Raw genomic sequence first — 12,775 nt, 5'->3', positions numbered from 1 at the left:
TGGGGGTCCCTGCTTCATCTCTCTCTCAGCTAGGGGGCCCTTGCCCTGAAAAGCATTGAAGCATTTTAATTTATCTCAATCTCTGGCCTATTCTGGCCTTTGTATGGGCTTGTTGGTGTCTCTCTGCTCTTCTGGCAGAGTTGATGTTTGTAAAGCATTACAAGAGCAACAGCAAAACAGGATGCAAAACATTCTCCTCAACAGGATCTTGTACAATACAATAATGTTGCTTGTTAATTTTAGCATAGCGATTCTTCTGCTTAGGATCAACTGTTCCAAATCACCCACAGTGTACTAATAAAACGAGGCCAAACATTGAGCTTCAGTCATTAGAGATTTAAATCTAGCATCTAAGTAAATAAATGTATTTTATATTTGGGTGTCATCTAACACTAAAGATGTTTGTTGCAGTAAGGTGGAGTTCTTTTAGTATTTCAACATATCAACAGGTAAAAAACGGGAACAAAAAAATCTCTCTCGCTGTTGTGTTTGTTCAATAAACGGAAATATATTTTCAGGTGGGTTGCCAATTTCATCCAATCAGGAGAGTGCACCCATTTATCAGCCTCAATTTTATAGTGTTCGAGTTCCAATTTTGTCTACTCATTGCTTTGTATCATCACCTCCAATTTCACTTGTTTATCCTGTATGCTGTTGCTGTGAGAATTCTCTCTCCTGATTGGATCAATTTGGTATCCCAACCTGAAAATGCATTTTCTGTTTCCTAAAGAGCTGGAGAGATGGGAAGACTCCTGTTACTGAATAAACACTCTGTTCTATAGAGCGTGCCAACGCGTCGTCACCACGGGGGGTGCGGCATAGTAGCGCAGACATGTTTGTTTTGGGCAATGTTAAGTCAACCTGGTTTATACCCCTCAAAGATGTCCGCTGCTACCAAAGGACACTTGTTGACGCCCCCTTCAGGATTTTTGGCACGCTCTATAAAAATGATTACTATCAGAATATAAAGCTATTTAAAAACGTATTTTCTTATTATTCACTATTTAATAGTGACAATAGCTGATCTACAAGCTCACAATGCGTCAATTTTATTTATTTATTTGAACATTTTTGATTTAATGTAAAACAAAAAAAGAAATTGGGGGGAAAAGAATTGTAGGAAATTACAAGAAAGGAATATTTACTCACGACCCATAAAAATGGGTCCATGGCCCCAAAAACGGGTCCCGACCCATTGTTTGGAAAACACTGCACTAGAGCAGGCCCCAGCCTGACCTTCCCCTGGCCCAGCCCATTCCTCTCCACAGGACACTGGAATATCAAACGCAGACCGTTCTCAAACCTAACGGAAACCATGGTCTCCACCCAAAGGAACACACATATATTTAAGTTAGAATATCACCATATTTGGCTGTAGTTCTCTGCTGCCACAGATCTTTCTAGCTTGGTTTTCAAAATAGTTGGTGACTGATATGAGTAATGAAGTGAGTAGTGATTTTTGATAAGGCTGGTGAACAGCATTTGGTTGGCAATGGTATTTGCATGCATGCCTATGCTGTACGTAAGATACAATATGAACATAATGTTAGGGTGGAGTAAATAAGCAGGCACTCCTAGTCCTAATTACCAAGAGTAATGAACCGTTGCATTCCAACTAATTTTAGAGAGATGACGACTGAAATAAAATCCCTTTGTCTGTCTACAACAGGAGAGCAAGATAAATACTTGCTCTGCCTGCTTATCCATAGCCAGAGATACACGCTGGGAAAGAAAGCTGCTCATCTGTTACACATAGTGGTTCTCTGGCTTGTAGTAATCATAGTGGTGGTGCTTACTGTATGGTGCTTCTCTAAGGTTTGAGAACTATTGTCACATGGAATTACAGCGAACCATTCGAATTGTTGTTTATTCTTTCTTAAACACCTAAATCCTATATACTTTGTTGTTCGTCAATAGCAAAAATAGCCAATCTACAAACTCGCGTGTTGTGATCTTCTGCATTTTTTGATGAAAGGTTGCCTATTTTGGCAGAATGTTTCCCTATTATGCCCAGAATAGGGACTCTAGGGTTCACATGGTTAAATGAAAAACTTCAACTACTATTTATATAATTGTTTTGGAGACTTAACAATTTGACGAAGTTAGACACAATACATGCTATATAGAACAGCAAATGTCTCTTTACAAGTTCAAGTAGTTCTAATAGCAGTTGCTCCATAAAGCCTCATTTAGTCTAAAAACAGCCTGCCATTTAAGCTGCTATTAAACATGCATGGGAACGGTTTGACCACATCAAGCTTTATCATATTTCTTGCTGCCGTTTGTCCCTGCTTGCAAAATATACACCATATCTCACCAGTATTATGTTATAGTCTTGACATTTTCAGATGTTCATTTACGTACAGTGGGTGTGAGTTTGGTGTGTTTTTGCAATGTATGTTTACACATTGAGACGTTAAAGATCAGTCAGGACTTGTATAGAGTGCCATCTTCATAACTGTAAATTCCTTAAATTACACCAGTCAAATCTGTCGTTTGCAATATGTTATTACATGATGCAGCCATTCATCAAGAGATAAAGCACAGCTATGCTGCATTTTGCAGATAAAATATGCATACTTCACTTGCAGTATCAAATGTCTGCATGCTGAATGATCCAATGAATTGGCTACACCCTTCAACAAGTTAAATAATCCAATGGATCTGGAATGGTCCTTTCATGCTAATAATAGACTGAAGCAAACATCAGTTGCCAAAAGCCATATGTGAAGGATTCCTTGCTGTAAGATGACATCAGACCCTTTTATTTTCTTACCCCCGCAGGCTGGGCATGACTGGAGGGGCTAAGCAGAGGGAGTAGCTACAGGGACAGCTGGTGGAGACTGCCGACCCAAGTCTCACGAATCTCAGCATCCTAAAATCCTCTCCACCACTGGCTGAGGCCTTCTTGGGAAAGATGGGGGAGATAGAGGAGGACAGGAATCATGGAGGGAAGCTGTTTGAGAACTTCGTCCAGGCCTCCACCTGTAAGGGTACGATGCAAGCCTTCAACCTCCTGTGTAGCCAGCTGGAACTGGACCCTCTGGACCACAGCACCTTTTACAGCACTCTGAGGACTAAGGTCACCTCCTGGAAGGCCAAGGCACTATGGAGCAAGCTAGACAAGAGGATGAGTCACAAAGAGTACAAGAAAAGCCATGCTTGTGTGGGAACCAAGGTGAGCAAAATGATCTCATGGTGGAAATTATACACAGTAAACATTAAACAATACTCAGTTTTAAGGGCTCCTACAAGCTCACTATTTTCAGCGAGCCCTACGACAAAAAAGAAATCAGGCTTTAGTGTCTGAATGTCGATACAGAGATGCATCTTTACACAGATTCCCATTTGAAACCACCTATAGGAATGTGGTTCAAATCTGATTGGAATCAGAATGAACAGCAAAAAAACACATAGTAAACTGATTGTAGCCTATATGGGTAGGCCCAAAATCTGATTTGGCCTGGCTGGCACTCTGAACATAGCCTTAAAGTCTATAGCTTGGACAGATGGTGTTGGTTTCATCACTTTAACCTCTACCTGTCGAGATGCATCAGATCAGCTTCAATACACTCACTCACTCACTACAGCTGGCCTGTTAACAACATGCACCCTAGCGTCGCTGTTCTGGGGAGAATGTTCCTTAGAAATTAGCTGATCTAAAAGCTCGCAACATGTCGCAGAGCTTGGAGATTGGCTGTTGTCAGCGAAGAGATTTGGTGTAGAGGGAAAAGGGAGGGGGCCTAGTATAGAACAAAGTGTATAGGGTTTAAGTGGTTAAAGAGCTATACAATGCTTTGCACTGACACTGCAGTTCACAGGCAGGTGCTGCGTCGCAGAGCTATACAGTTCCCTCCGTCAGTCAAGCTTTGTTTTTATTGCACGGAGAAACAGACAGCATCACTCAGCAAGTGTGATTATTTGCCTGTAGGTTGTACTGCTGGTGTTCTTTATGGGCTACTCCTCAAAGGCTGGAGCCAGGCCCAGATTGTTATTAACATGCATTTTCAGTGCCTCAGATAGAGCTGCGTTTTTACAAGTCTAGTTTGATTCAAGCCACAACAAAGTTGTAATTAATCTTTCAGTAGAAACTGCGTGATGGTACCATCGCCTGTGCCAAAAGCTTTCAGTCATACTGTACTGCAAAGTTAATTCAAAGAAACAATGTACCATTGTAGCAAACCTGTTTGCTGGATAGGCACTAGTGTATTATGTGTAAAATTCTCAGATTTACTGTAATTGTGTGTTACATATTTCGTTAATGGGTCTTCTTAGCTTTAGAAATTACTCATTTCTGTGTTTCATCAGTATATATGAGCACTCTGCTGCCTGTTCTAATTTTTTGTACAGGCCACGAGCCACAACTTGATAAAAGATTTATGTCTTGACAAACCAAGGAGAGGGTGACGTAAATGATGGCTCATGTTTTTATTGGAGCTGTGCTTTCTTCTCACTGTGAAAGATGTGATATCACTCGCCACACAACCTCCAAATTCCTGCTGGAACAGCAATCTGTATAGGATGTGATGTCATCCCTGCTTTATGACCTGATACAGCTGGCTTTAATGCCGCTGACGCACCCGATAGTTTGTTTTCTGCATCATGCGATTTATTTTTATCCATAGGGATATAACATATTAACTCATTGTATATACACTTAAGATATAATAGAGCTGAGGGATGCTCTGATGACCCACCATTTGTTTCCAATACTCAGTAACAGTGTATGCTTTTGTAATAATGTGCTCCGCTGCTTTGAGGTCAGAGAGAGCGAGAGAGAGAGAGAACTTTTCCAGGGCGGGGATGCTGGACAGTGTCAGACAGTGCAAGGAAACTATTTGAACCCACTCGGTCCTGGAAGCGACTTGCAATGGAGCCAGTTAATTTCAGCAAAACATCAATGATGTTTGTCATCTGTCTCACATGTGTGCATAGTTTGAAATTGTAGTTTTGAGTCTCCAACATTCTTTTGCATAGGCTATTAATACCGTGTCTAATACTTTCCAAAAAATACTTTATGAATAAAGTCTTACACTGTAGATTTCTCTGAGCTTGGATTTTCTTGTTCATGTAACCTCTAGTTGAGCTTTCCTCAATAGCTCGATGGCTCTTTCCATGGTAATAAATCTCAATCTGGTGTGTTCACCCAGTAATTGAAACAATGTGTGTCAACAAAATAGTATAGTATAGTACATTCTGGACAACTCTAAGATCTTAAAAAATGTATCTATAAGCTTCGCTGGATGGTTAAAATCTCCCTCACGCAGCCTGTACAGCACAATATGGGCAGAAGTTCAGGTTAAAGTCTAGATCTGGGACTTCATGACCACACAGTAAAATCCTCATTGTTAATTTAACACAGCGTGTATACATGTCAATAATGAACCTTTACTTTATGGGTCCATTTGGTTCCCTTCTTACAGTGTTAAATTAACACTGTCCATTTTACTGTACAGACCATTTCTCTTGGTGTAATCCCCATGACATCTAGATGCCTGTCTTTGTGGCTGGCTAGTTGCCTCTTGCCAGTTCATGTTATGGCTCCCCAGGTGGTGTGCTACCGCTGATTGACTATCTACCGGTGCCTTAAGGCATGGCTGCTTTCTTGTAGGTAGACAAAGGAAGGCATATCATCATCTTCATCATTATTATCAACAACAACTAAAACGGCAGCAACATGTCAGTTTAAGTCAGGATACACGTTGGCCACTTTTTGAAAAAAGTTTAGTTGGTCCCCTGTCTGTGCTTTGATTTTGACTGACAGATATAGGGTTCTGTAATTAAACGGAGATGAGGTGAAAGGTGACCCTGGGGCAGGCAGAGCAGTGCCGTCATAAAGGCCACAGGTGGCAAGCTGATAGGATGTGTGTGTTCTGACTCAGCAGATGCGGAGCGAGCCCTCAGGAAGCCCTCATATCTGGAATAACACATCAGAGCGTGGAACCGCTCTAAAACCAACGACTAATTTCTGGTCGTACCATGGTCACCGATTAAACAAACCAAAACATGAGCATTGATAAGATCCCCACATTGTGAGATCTGTGGTTTGGGAACATCTGAATTGTTTTTATCTCGTTGTCTTCACACACCAGATTGTCGTGCACGAATAATCACCCTTCAGTTGAAAAACCGAACTGTACTTGGACAGCAAACGGCCCTGTCCAGGTAGCACTGCCAGCACCTGTGTTTGGCTCACACCTGCCAGAAAGATGATATATACCTAATCTTTATACGCTGCAGCTCGAATTGTTCGAAATGTTCTTCTCCATCACTGACGCCATCCTCTGATAACACGCTAGGGTTTAATCATGCTCACAAAGTAAGAAAATAGAATGACTTAAGCCCAATTTATTTTTATTGCTGGGTGCAGCAGACCATGTAGGGAGTGATCTGGGATTGCTGTCAACTGGCACACAGTGCTCTCTAAACCCTGGAAGAAAGCTCTCCGCTTGGAGCTGTGACTCACATAGAGCCCCAACGGAGGGTAAGCAATGGAGAGAAGAGCATGAAAGAGAAGCTGTAGGTGCACACAGGACACCACGTAGAGCTGCAAAAGCATGACGAGGTCCCAGAGGCCAAGGCAGGTACTGAAACATGAGTTGTCACAATATTGACACGCATAGCCTTTCCATGGAGTTCCTGTGGCCCCTCCAGGCAGATGCACAGGGTGACAGGAAGAGAGTCCCACTGTTTTAATATGTTGCCAGCCCACTCTCTGCATGGGGGGTGGATTTAGGATTTAGTGGATTTAGTTGTCACACACACCAGTGGTAGCTCTTGATTCTGTTTCACTAAGTGAGTTTAATGAATTCTTCAGGGAAGGCCACACGATGCAGGAGTCACTCCTGGAAAGTTAAAAGGAAAGCTGAAGGTTATGGAAATAGAAACCCTGTTGACCACAGCATGCACTACTGTCTGACTCAGGAGGAATTTGGTTAAGAGTGAATCCTAGAAAGATTACACACACACACACACACACACACACACTCACTCACTCACTCACTCACTCACTCACTCACTCACTCACTCACTCACTCACTCACTCACTCACTCTCTCAGCCCTGTCTTACTGTATGTCCAGTCCAAAACAAATTGTTGTTAAAATGATATTTTTACTTAACCTGCTCGCTCAACCCCAACCACAAATGCTTAATCCTAACACCAAACGTCTTAACCATAAAAAGTTTCACAATGTCTACTTACCAAATTCTGCTATACTAGATTCATGAGTACCTTTGGATATGAAAAGAGAGGGAGAAGGGGGTATGTTAATTGATTCTTTTATTCTCCTTTCCAAAGAATGAAGTCATGTTTGAATCACACATTCTCAGACAGATGCTGTAAACCCCCAAAAACTGACTTCATGCATATTTGAGGTAGACAGATGCATGAGTAATACTTTTGATATGGAAAGACTATAATAACAGTTGTAATTAAGGCATGGGCAACCATACTTCTGGGAAGAGGATTTGACTACACATCTTCACCACTAATCACTGTTTAATCTCCCATTACACTTCTCATCTTCTTGACAAAGTAGCCAAGTAGTAGCTTTGGTCTCTGTGACAGGTAATGTTTTCACATTGTGTGGGAACTGGAAAGTATTTAAATGAATTATGGTTGCAATATAATTCACCCTAGTGCAATAATAATAAATCACTGGGTTAAAAAGCAGTTCTCATTTTATCATCTATTTTAAATCACCTACAGTATTTAGGTGACAAAGATGTGACTATCAATTGAGAGAGATATATCGTTATTTGGCAGTCATTGATAAAGAGGCTCCTTTATTAGTATTGTGCTTGCTGTGCATCTCTCTGTCTCTCTCTCTTTCTCTTTCTATCAACTCAACTACCTAGTGCTAGGCTCTGTTTGAGGATTGAGTTTTTCCTGTATGGTCTTGACCTGCTCTATATGTAACGTGTGATTGGATAACTTCTGTTATGGTTTGGAGCTATATAAATCAAAATGACATGACTTTGTCTGTTCTTCTCTTTTAGTGCCTGATCATTGGAGGCGGCCCATGTGGTTTGCGGACAGCCATTGAGTTGGCCCTAATGGGGGCAAAAGTGGTGGTGATTGAGAAGAGAGACTCTTTCGCTAGGAATAATGTGCTGCACTTGTGGCCCTTCACCATTCAGGACCTACGGGGCCTGGGGGCCAAAAAGTTCTATGGCAAGTTCTGTGCTGGTTCCATCAACCACATCAGTAAGTGTCTGCTTACATCATCTCTCCTTAACTTATGGCAATGATTAAAATGACTATTTAGGTTACTTCTTAGTTATAGCTGAAAAAGGGTTGCTCAGTATGCTCATCTTAAATGACCTGTGATCATAAATCTTTGATAGGTATTCAGCAGCTGCAGTTGATGCTGCTAAAGGTTGCCCTTCTTGTTGCTGTGGAGTTTCACATCAATGTGGAGTTTGTCAAGCTGCTGGAACCTCCAGAAGACCAGGAAAATGAAGGTATTAGCCCATGCAAATAATAATGCTCTAGAACTGACGGTTTTATGATACAGGAATTTAGATTCATTTAAGGTAGTTAGAAACCTCACAAATAGTTCCTATCAGTTACTTAAACATTTCAGTTCCTCAGTTCCTCTTCTACATTGTAGCCTAGTATTTCACTTCCCTAATAGTATCAAACTTCACCTTTGCACTAACATGGAACTAGCTTTTTGAGTCACATGTTAGCTCAGAAGTTAAATATGCATTTGTCTGTGACTTACCATCCTCAAAAAGTTGCGATATTTATCTACCATCCCGATGTTAACATTATATAGCTTGGGAACATTTATGTCAAGACACTTGATGGTATCAGCTCTAATACTTTTTTATGACCCAATTAAGATCCAGGTACAGTAACAGTACAGCAAGGCTTATCGCACATTCACATTTTAGTTGCAATACCTTTTACTGCACTCAGGGTAACATTAAGTTAAGTTAAGTAACCATCTAGAGCCATTTCAGTTTTGCTGTAGTAGACCCTAACTCCATTCTGACAATTATTGTCAGAATGGAGATGTTAATGTTTTGCATTTACTGTAAACTGGACTCTGGTTGGCAAGCTGAACTGCTCGACTATCTACTTGACCTCCTACCCACAGGATTTTAAACTCCTGCACTAAAGTTCACATGCTGCCGTCCAGTGTTGTCTCTCAAACTGCAGTGTCAATACACAGATACCATCAAGAGCCTTTACTAAATTTAGAAACAGACTTTGCTGGTTCTTTTTTTGTTGCTGTGACAGACTTAGCTGTGACTGGCTGTGATGTGACGGAATGCATTTTCCACATGGTCATATTACACAACAGACTACAGTGCAATATAGTTTATTGTAGGATATTGGCACATATCCCACCACAACATTAAATATCTACTGTACTACTATATTGCGTACTAGCCTTTTGGGGTTTTATTTTGAAGTGTGGTGTTGATGCATGGTTGATCATAGCAGGCCAATTCTTTATTTATAGTTTGTCATTTGATGATGCATAAATCAGGCTTTAGTCTTCTATATGCTGACCATAATGTGACTAAATTTATCCAGATGTTTTGGTGTCATCAACGGCCATTTCTTCCTTTTGCATCAGATATTTATTAGGTGTTCAAAATGTTTATTTTGTTGTTGTTTCTTTCTTCTTCTTTTTCTCCTAATGAATGAAAAGCCACTTTTTACTCTAGTGTAACTAGACTAGATTGATGGTTAATTCCAAACAAATATAACTGCAAAACAAGCAAGATATGCAATCTGTTTACCTTGTATTTGTTTACTCTACCTGTGCTGTGTGCTGACAAGTGCTGTATAAGTTTGTCTCTCTCTCTCACAGACATTGGCTGGAGGGCAGAGATCCGACCAGCTGATCACCCCGTGTCTAACTTTGACTTTGACGTGGTGGTGGGGGCGGATGGGCGTAGAAACACTCTGGATGGTGAGATGAATGGAGAGACAGGCCAAAGGGCATTTGCTTCTGTGTGGAACTGAAACATACTGTTGAGATGGCATTAACCAGAAATCCAAAACATTGCTTAAAGATAATTCATAAAGATGCATCATTTAATAGGCTGATGTAAGGGAATGTTTTTTTTTTTTTGCTGGTTAAATGCTTAGTTCTCACAGATTGCTCAGAGTGTTTGCTGAACACTTTCTCCCTCCCAAAGTGAAGGTCTGCATCAAAGTTCATCTGCATTATTTATTCTGAAAGCCTACAAGCGTCATATGAAGTTATCAAAAACCATGTTTAGGCAGCGGCTTAAGTGTGATGAAACACAGGACACCCTTTGTTTTACTGTATGGCAAATATAATCAAGAGAACCACAAGATTGCTCTTGGATGCTTCTTTTGATTAATTTCAAATGCATAGCAGATATCTCATCCAAGATTACAATTTACAATGTAGACATTTAGCAGGCGCTCTTATCCAGAGAGAGACTTACTGTAGAAGATCAGAGTAAGTGTCATGAACCCTGTCAACAAACGACAGGGTAAATGGTCACTTAAATAGAGTGCAAAGAAGAAAACAATTAAGTGCTGCAAAGTAACTAGGATACCAGGTAAACAAAACCTAGCATCTGACTAAACCACATGCTAAACATTCTCATCATTTTGTGTTCAAGCTACAGAATACATCTGTCTAAACATAACATGACATAACATGTGAACAAGTAACAACATGCATCTGCATAGTACTGTATAACTAGTATCTGTCAAAAAATAGGTTACGGTTATGATGGTTATGCAGGCTTAAAATTGAAGTTGTCTTTGTAATGCTATATACCAATGAGGTCACTCAGTGTTCCCTGGGGACCGGTTGCACATGAAACCACCAAAACACTGCATGTAAACAGACTGGTGCTAGGGTCCAGTGCAGCATCTGGAGGCCGTTCAACAACTCATACATGCAATCTCTCTCCACCTCTGTGTCTCAGCCTCCCTCACTCTCACTCTCCCTCTCCTCTCTCTCACCCCCCCCCTGCTATCTAACTCTCTTTGTCTCTCCTGTCTCTCTCTCTCTCATTTAAATCAAGTATTTTTAGGTGACAAAGATGTGACTATCAGTCTTAGGCAGACATTGATACAGATTGATAAAGTGGCTCCTTTATTATTGTGGTTGCTATGCATTTCTGCCCCCTCTCTCTTTCTCTGAAATGCTCACCCAACAATTCACATGCAATGTTTATTCCTAATAAGGATATTTGGGGACATTATGAAGTTTAGCTCATTGAACAATTATGAAGAAGCCTCTGGGAAACAATTTTCCCTTCAGTGACACTGCTTTTGAGCTGCTATTGTTGTCTAAAAGCACAGTTGAAGATCAGCTAATCATTGCAGCATTTGGAACCGTGCCTTGAAATGACAATCGTAAAAGGGAGCTCTTGCCTCATACTTTATTTTATGTTACTGAGACTGAAATCTATTGGATTTCCTTTCCTACAGTCCCAGCTCTGAAGTGTTAGAGACAACATCTTTATATACTTTGTTGTATAAGACGAACAGTGAACATAGCCGATGTACAAGCTCACAACACGTCGCAGTAACATTCCCAAAATAGGGACACCAGGTTGAAAGTGGCTAAAAAGTATCACACTGTGTGATTTAAATTTTAACGGCTTATTTCACAAAAAATATAGTGTCAGCAAGAGGAGCCTACTGTAACTGAATCAGTCTTGCGGTAAAAGCTGGAGCCCATGTCTCGGTTCAGTGAGTTTAGTCTCGGAAAGTACTGAAATAAGTTCGTCATTTACCTAATTTAATTTCCCAAATTCATAGGATATGGAAAATGTAATATTTTCCCAAGTGTATTAGATCATTAGATTGATTGAATTATATTTCAAATAAATACATTTAAAATAAATACATTTGTCAAGATTTATTAAGGTGTGATAAATTACATGGCAGATATTTAACGAACTCTTGACATCTGAAACTATAGAATAGAATGACTAATGATTAAGGAATGTTTATGTTATAAACATAGGAATGGAACCTTTACTGCTGTTCTGACAGCTTTGAAAATCTATCAAGGTTAATTACTATTAGAAGTCAAGGTCTAACTCTCACTCATGTACTCCTTGTCTTTTGTTTCGTTGGTTTATATAAAGGCTTCCTTCAGTACCTTGTTGCTCTTATCTTTAAATAACTGCCCTGTGATTGTGGTTGAAGACTAGATTTCCTTTGGATTAACAGACTTGTTGGCTCAGGAAGACATAATATTATTTCCATGTCTGTATCTCCTCCCTCTCTCTGTGTGTGTGTGTGTGTGTGTGTGTGTGTGTGTGTGTGTGTGTGTGTGTGTGTGTGTGTGTGTGTGTGTGTGTGTGTGTGTGTGTGTGTGTGTGTGTGTGTGTGTGTGTGTGTGTGTGTGTGTGTGTGTGTGTGTGTGTGTGTGTGTGTGTGTGTGCGTGCGTGCGTGCGTGCGTGTCAGGTTTCAGGAGGAAGGAGTTCCGAGGTAAATTGGCGATTGCCATCACAGCGAACTTCATCAACAGGAACACCACTGCAGAGGCCAAGGTGGAGGAGATCAGTGGAGTGGCATTCATCTTCAACCAGAAGTTTTTCCTTGACCTCAAGGCGGAGACGGGTGGGCACACAGTAGTCGTATTGCAAACAAGCAGCAATGCACATATCATTGATCCTGTCATAAACAGGAGCTTATATGGACCTCAGAGAGAGTGGGCAATACCAGTGATGATATCGCATAGCATTCATTTATGAAAATACAAAACATAAAAAGATGAAATATGAAGGTACAAGGTTTCTGCCTGACAGTGACGAT

The 12,775-nt window shown here is 40.6% G+C and overlaps 1 protein-coding gene across 12 annotated transcripts in view; it reads left to right on the top strand.

Annotated features, from left to right (window-relative positions):
• mical2a (microtubule associated monooxygenase, calponin and LIM domain containing 2a) overlaps positions 1–12,775 on the top strand; it is a 44,644-nt gene that overhangs the window by 12,024 nt on the left and 19,845 nt on the right. For all 12 annotated transcript variants that reach the window (XM_084066536.1, XM_084066537.1, XM_084066528.1 and 9 more), the window contains exons 2-6: positions 2,785–3,178; positions 8,001–8,208; positions 8,349–8,465; positions 9,830–9,931; positions 12,425–12,580. In XM_084066536.1, coding sequence (XP_083922662.1) covers positions 2,918–3,178; positions 8,001–8,208; positions 8,349–8,465; positions 9,830–9,931; positions 12,425–12,580 — 844 coding nt within the window. In that variant the 5' untranslated portion in view covers positions 2,785–2,917. The remainder of the gene's footprint in view (positions 1–2,784; positions 3,179–8,000; positions 8,209–8,348; positions 8,466–9,829; positions 9,932–12,424; positions 12,581–12,775) is intronic.

Source organism: Gymnoscopelus microlampas (assembly GCF_963454915.1).
Source record: "Gymnoscopelus microlampas genome assembly, chromosome: 1".
NCBI lineage: Eukaryota > Metazoa > Chordata > Actinopteri > Myctophiformes > Myctophidae > Gymnoscopelus > Gymnoscopelus microlampas.
The sequence above is the reverse complement of the archived record's forward strand: the minus strand, read 5'-3'. Positions and strand labels throughout refer to the sequence as shown.